Source organism: Chelonia mydas, chromosome 7, assembly GCF_015237465.2.
Source record: "Chelonia mydas isolate rCheMyd1 chromosome 7, rCheMyd1.pri.v2, whole genome shotgun sequence".
Lineage (NCBI taxonomy): Eukaryota > Metazoa > Chordata > Testudines > Cheloniidae > Chelonia > Chelonia mydas.
This window is the reverse complement of record NC_057853.1, coordinates 121,410,184-121,416,567: the sequence shown is the minus strand read 5'-3', so window position 1 is coordinate 121,416,567 and position 6,384 is coordinate 121,410,184. Positions and strand designations below refer to the sequence as shown.

At 59.1% G+C, this 6,384-nt stretch overlaps 1 protein-coding gene across 1 annotated transcript in view; it reads left to right on the top strand.

The window, feature by feature from the left end:
• Nucleotides 1–221: 221 nt before the first annotated feature.
• Nucleotides 222–6,384, top strand: part of KCNIP2 (potassium voltage-gated channel interacting protein 2) — a 130,010-nt gene continuing 123,847 nt past the window's right edge. The window contains exon 1 of the mRNA XM_043552319.1: nucleotides 222–412. Within this exon, the coding sequence (XP_043408254.1) occupies nucleotides 340–412 (73 nt within the window). The 5' untranslated portion in view covers nucleotides 222–339. The remainder of the gene's footprint in view (nucleotides 413–6,384) is intronic.

Sequence of the window (6,384 nt, the reverse complement as noted above, 5' to 3'; positions counted from 1 at the left end):
CTCTCCCCCGACCAGCCCCTGCCCCCTTCCAGCCCCAACCCCTGCCCCCTTCCACCCCCCAGCAGCCCCTTCTCCCCTGCCAGCAGCCCCAGCCCCCAACCCCTGCCCCCTACCGCCCCCCCAGCAGTCCCTGCCCCCTTCCATCCCGCAGCCCCCTCGGCCCCCCCGTCCCTTCCACCCCTTCCCTCCCCCCGCCTCCTCGCCCAGCCGGAGCGGAGGAGACCCGGAGCAGCGGGCGCAGCGGGCGGGGGTGCGCCCGGCCCCCCTGCGCTCCGCTCCGCTCCGCAGCCAGAGCGGGGCCGCCGGGCTCTGTCCCAGCCCCGCGCCGGACTCGGGAGGATGCGGAGCCAAGGCGGGCGGGAGAGTCTGTCCGAGTCCAGGGACCTGGACGGCTCCTACGACCAGCTGACGGGTGAGTCCTGCCCGGCCGGGGGGGGAGAGGTGCAGCATCCGCTTAGCAGCAAGGTGCAGGGCGCAGCCGGGTCTCCAGCCCCCCAGACTGCCCCAGGCCAGGGCAGGTGCTTCCCAGCAGGACCCTTCCCTGCCCCATCCCCGGGCTGGCCCCTGTAATCCCCGCTCCCCCCGCCACTTGCCCTCCCTGCTTCTGCCTCTTTGTCCTATAGAAGTTACTCCAGGAGAAGGGGGGGTGCCCTGCCCTGCTCAGCCCAGCCCAGCCCCGGGGTCTCTGGTCACGGTGCGGAAGGACTGGCGGTGGGGATGGGAGAACGTTTCTGCTTCCACACGATGCGTCCTGAAGTTGCAGCCTGGCAAATAGGCTAGTGACAGCTGCCGGGGTGTTGTGTGTGTGTGTGTGTGTGTGTGTGTGTGTGTGTGTGTGTGTGTGTGGAGGGGCGATTCCCGGGTGGCTGGCTCTGTGCGAGTGGGGGGAGTTGTTTGCCGGGGTGGGGAAGGGTCCGTGGCCTGGCGGTGCCTGGAGACATTCCGGCTGGTCTGGGGCTTGCCTGCTCCTTTGATGCTGGCCAAAAGAGTTCTTCCCCAAATCCCTGTGCGGCGGAGCCAGGGCACTGAGCGAGCTGGACCCTGTCGTCCTCCCAGGGACGTGGGAGCTGCCCGAGGGAGAAAGGACCCTGTCCTGCTGCTGCCAGGTGGGGCCGGGGTTGGCAGGAAGGTCGGGTGGCTAAGGCACATCGGGCAGAGCTGCGGCTGGCATCGCTCCTTGAGCCATCTTTGATTCCTCCGCATGCCCTCCCTGTGTCTGCGGAGAGCCCCCTGGACATGGAACGTCCCCTGGGGGAGCAACTGTCCCCTGGACCTGACGCCGTCCCTGGCGGGATTCCGGTGTCGTTCCACCAGGGAGGGATTTTCCCCTTGCTCTGTATTCTTCCTGCCCCTGTGCCAGGCCCCCAGGTCCCTCCAGCCTTGCTGGTTGCATCCAGGGCAGCGCGGGAATTCCCGCCCTCTGGCAGGAGTCCAGCTGTCCCCCTCTGCCGGGCGCGGGGGCTGTGCAGGGTGTGCCGTTGGAAGTGCACAGCGTGGTTTCCCCAAGTAGCTGGCTCTCTCCTCCGCCAGGTGCTCTCTGCCTTCCTCCAGACACAGGGGTGTTGTTTTCAGGTGCCCGGCAGCGCAGCCCCCTGGGCTGGGTCCACTCCATCCTCTTCAGGGCCAGACTGGCAGCGTGTGCCATCTGCTCTGCACAGGGCCAGATGCCGACACAAGGTGCAGGGCATGGGAATCGGGCCGCAGGTGCAAGCTGCAGAGCAGTTCGTAGCCTACCTGCGTGAGGTCCCTCTCCGGGCACAGGGGAGCTACGATTCTGATAACACTGGGGGCTCGGATTTAAACACAGCCGCCCACCAGGAAATCCATAGTGCGGACTAACGCACCGTGTGTGATTAACTCCACTGTGCCGGGGCCTCATGGCACGTTTGCTCCTTAGGAAGGATGGTCCTGTGGTGAAGATGCTGGACTGGACGGCAGGAACTCTGGGTTCACATGCCCCCTGTGTGATGCACCATTTCTCTGGGCCTTGATTTTCCCCTCTGTGAAATGGGATTAATGCTCCTGACCTACTTCCTGGGGATGGCTGTGGAGATGAATCCATTTATGCCAAGTGATGGTCAGATCCTGGGGCAAGGGGGTTGTCCACATACGTAGACAGCTAGATCCCCTTTATGCCATGCAGTGGGGTGAATTTCAGGCCTTGACTGTGAGTTTCCAGAGGCCTGTGGGAGTTAAGCCGACACCCCCCCGGTTCGCTGAGCAGTGTTATGTGTGCGGGCAGAGCGGCTTTGCCTGCAGAGATGTGCTGAAAGGAAGATATTTTTGAGCCGTGTAGGAACTCAAAACCCACACAACTTTCAGCTTCTCTGGGAACTTCACAATGTCCGTGTGGATTTAAATCAAACCTCAGTTAAAAATAAACTCAGATCTCTCGTGTGCTGAGACCTTTCACTGGGACGTGGCTGTCAGCAAGTCACCGTACCAGAGCCCTGACTGGAATAACACTCTGTAGTTCAGACAGCATCTTCCAGCCAGACTTTAGTGTTCCCAGAAGCCTCACAACCCTCCTGGGAAGCTGGGCAGTATCATCATCCCAGTGTTGTGAGGGGGAAACCGAGGCACAGAGCGGGGAAGTGACTGATTGTCCCCAGACAGTGTTTCATGGCTGCTAATGAGAATGCAGGTCCAGCTTTAACTTAGAGTTGGCTGCTTCCTGCTGAGCCCTGCGACAGGCCTGCCTTTTCACAGCTAGCTCCCCCTCCATCAGCCTTTAAAACTGGGTAAAAAGACTGAAGCTTCATTTTGTGGTGAACTTTGCTCCTTAAAACGTCAGCAAAGAGAAGCTGCTTCATACTGGGGACAGTGTAAACATGGCGCAGACAAAGATGGTCAGTTCAGCCTTGTCATGTGTCTGCTTTCTACTGTTGCCCCAGGGCAGCTTAGAAATGTCCCTTCTTTGCAACCTTGCTCACTCATCCGGTAACCAGTTTCTGCTCTAGGCAACTGGTTAGTTTGCTCGGTGGAGTGGTGCTGTCCCAGGTCTGGCCATCGTAATTTCCTCCCTTGTACTGCCCCTGGGATTCTGCAGGGCTTGCTGCTCTGTGTTTATTCCCTAGGCCAACCGCAGCATTTGGTCCGAGTCACATGGTTTAGATGGACAGGAGGGTCACCAGGAGAGAGCACGGTGTGTACGTCTCTGCTGGAACATGCTGCATCCACTCGGCCTCCCCAACTCACAGCTGCCTCTGCAGACCTCAAGTTGCTAGAAATGTCAAAGTGCAGAACATGGAGGACGTCGCTAGGTCCCAAGAAGACGGGGGTTTGACGTGGCCTCGTGTAATCAACAGCTGTAGTGGAGGGGGTGGGGACCCAGTTAAAACACAGATCAGTGTAGCCTGTACCTGACCGCATCCCTGCACCGGGGGCTAAAGCCTGGTGCTGTCCAGGTTCTAACCCAGCTGTGGGGACAGGGTAAGGTCCCACGTACAGTGCCCGGGCTGGGTTATTGTGTAGGTGGGGCCTCGAGGGTCACCTTGACCCCCGTCTCTTCTCTGCCGTCTGTACGTCTCTTTGTCCTGCACCCAGGCCTCTTCCGCTTTGTCCCCCTCGAGAGGTGATCCGGGTGGGGGGGAGAGGGCGCCTCCCCACCGGCAACAACCGAGACTGTTTCCTTGGAAAGGCTTCACGCCCTCTGTGCGGCACCAGCCGAAGGGGCACGTGGACAGCCCCTCCTCTGCCTGCTGCCTCCGGAGCGATACCCAGCACAGGGCACTGCGAGTGCCCCCCGACCCCCCCGCAGGGAGCAAAGGATGTGGCATGTGCAGGGTAGAGGAGTGGGCTGCCCGCCCCAGCCCTGGCTGCATGGGGAAGTCGGCTAACCTACTCCCTGTGAGATCACCGGGGGGGGAGGTTTTTCCATCCCTCCCGCTCTCTGGCAAGGAGGGGGAGCCGTGCTGAGCGGAGAGCGGAATCCCATTGTGCCTGCAGCCCGGGTCATTGATTTTGAATTTAAAGAGCTTATGAAAATTGCTCTGTATAGACAGCACAGAGCCGCGCCTGGATGCTAACCCTGCTCTCTCCTTTGCAGCGAGCCTCTGCCAGTCTTAACCCTCTGCACCCCGGCTGCCCTGCTCAAGCCAGCCCCGGGCCCACGTGTGCAAGGCGTATACCCGTGTGTGTGGTGTGTGCTGGGGACACGAGCACATGCTCTGTGCGTGTTGGGCATGAATGTGGCGGGGGGGGAGTCTAGGCGTGCTCTGTATGTCTGAGTGTGCGGTGGGCGTGGGTGGGGCTGTGGAGGCGTGGGTGGGTGGGGGTGGGGGTGTGTGAGACACATTGAATGAAAAGGGTCCGTTTCGGGGATGTTGAGATGACGCTTGCAGCAAATAAGAGCCATCCATAAACGACATGGTTCCTACAGCCCCGTGGGCACCAGGAGCGATTGCTTTGCAGGCCGACCATGCTGGTGTTGAGGGATCTCTTCAGACACGGCCCGTGGCTGGGCAGAAATGTGATCCGAGTGCTGGGCCGTGCTGCCCTGGGACAGGAAAGGTGTGTCCGTCTCACTGCCATGCCCATATCCCCTCCGGGAGGCTACAGTTACTGGTGCATGCATCAGCTTTTCCCGGATGCCCCATATCTAGGGCAAGAGGCTAGAATGGCCCAGCAGAATGAGATCTTATCGCTGGGCCCTGTCCCTGTTTGTCCCAGCAGCGTCTCCCACACGTGGGCTGTGAACATGGCTTTTTCCCTCCAGCACCACTCTAGGTCTGTGCACCAGTTTCTGGTTCTGGAGCAGACCGGTGTGGTCCCGTTCACACCACCCCCAGACTCTCAGGAGGTTCCTGTCGCTGGTAGTAGGCGACACTCCCCTTTCCTTCAGGCAGAGCCCTAATCCCAGTGTCCTGAGCCCGAGTGACCATTCAAATTCCCTTGTTCCCTTTCAGAAGGATCAGGGAATTTGGTCCGGTGTCGTGGGAAATTACAGCTCTGATACCTACCTTCTGCCTACAGTGGGTTCGATGGGAGACCTTCTCCTTCTTCTCCCTTGCTACAAGCTGTTGTCATGTGGCATTGAGCGGCTGTTGTGATCCGCCCCAGAGGCAGGTGCATCAGAGTGGTAGATGAGCACTCACCAGGGAAACAGCCTGCAGGGTGGTTTGGGATCCTTCTGGCCCTATAAAAACATACGGTTCTTTCCCTCTGTACCCATGACCGATAAAGAGACTCAGTTAAATCTTAGCATTTCTGCCCATTACCTAGTGGGAAGGAAAAGTGTATTTAGTAATGAAGTAACTGTGCAACGTCTGGCCTGGGTCTCAGCGCCCGTAGAGGGGTTGTTTAAAAAAACCAGTTCTTCCAGCGCTGAGGGATAAGGCGGTGCTCCTCAGCGTCCCCCTGGAAATGTTCGTGAGCAGAGGAGCTGGGATAATTGGGTTTGTGCTAGGAATGCTGACCATGCATCTCTCACGCATGAGTTATATGTTAGTCCCTAATATAAGACAAAAACAAATATGCCCCCTTGTCTGCTGCAAAGTATTTTCTGCAAACACACACCCAGGGTTTGAGGCAGATAGACTCCCAGACCTGGCTCATTTGTTCACCACTCTAGTCTTACCAACTGGTAGCAGCCTTCTGGCTAGGCATGTTGCTGGGGGCCTCACAGTAGCAGAGGTAATAAACTCAGGTCCTCCCGTAAAGGAAAATCTCTACTAGCTGTCAGCAGTATAGGGCTTCTGACACACAGTGGAGTAGTTCTATCCTCTAGAGACTGCTCAGGACGGGCTGGGGGGGGGCACCCACACACTAGCCAGTTCACAATGCTGTTTTCTCCACGTCTCCTCTAGCTAGAGGACCCTCATCAGCAGGCAGTGGGAGAATCGCCCTGTGGATATCACCCCTTTAAGGATCCTCTGGGCTTCACTGCAAACCACGAGCCGATGCCTGTGCCCATGGCCCGGCCACATTCCAAAGGCCCAGATTAGATCATCAACGAACCACATCAGTTGGGCTCTGCCTCCGGTCGAGTGGGGAGAGCTGGGGCCAGGCAGCCGGGAGAGCTGGGTTTTCTTCTGTATTTTGCCGCTGATTTGCTGTGTGATGCATTGTCTGTCTGTGCCTCAGTTTCCCTGTTTGTAAAGCAGGGGTGCTGTCAGCTCCGTATCCCAAAGACGCAAGCAAAGCAGTAACGTGGCTCAATGAATGTGGCCCAACGGGCGAGAATAGCAAAGAGAGAGGCAGGGCCCAGTTGTGCGTGTGGCAGAGTGCGGGGTGTGGTGGTGTGTGGGCATGTGCATGTGTGTGCGCAGGAGGGGTGGTCTGGCTGTGACGGGGTGTGTGCTGGGGGGGGGGGTGTCCGGCGGTGTGTTGGGTTCATGCTGGGGTGACGTGTGTGTGTGTCCGGCAGGGTGTTGGATGCATGGG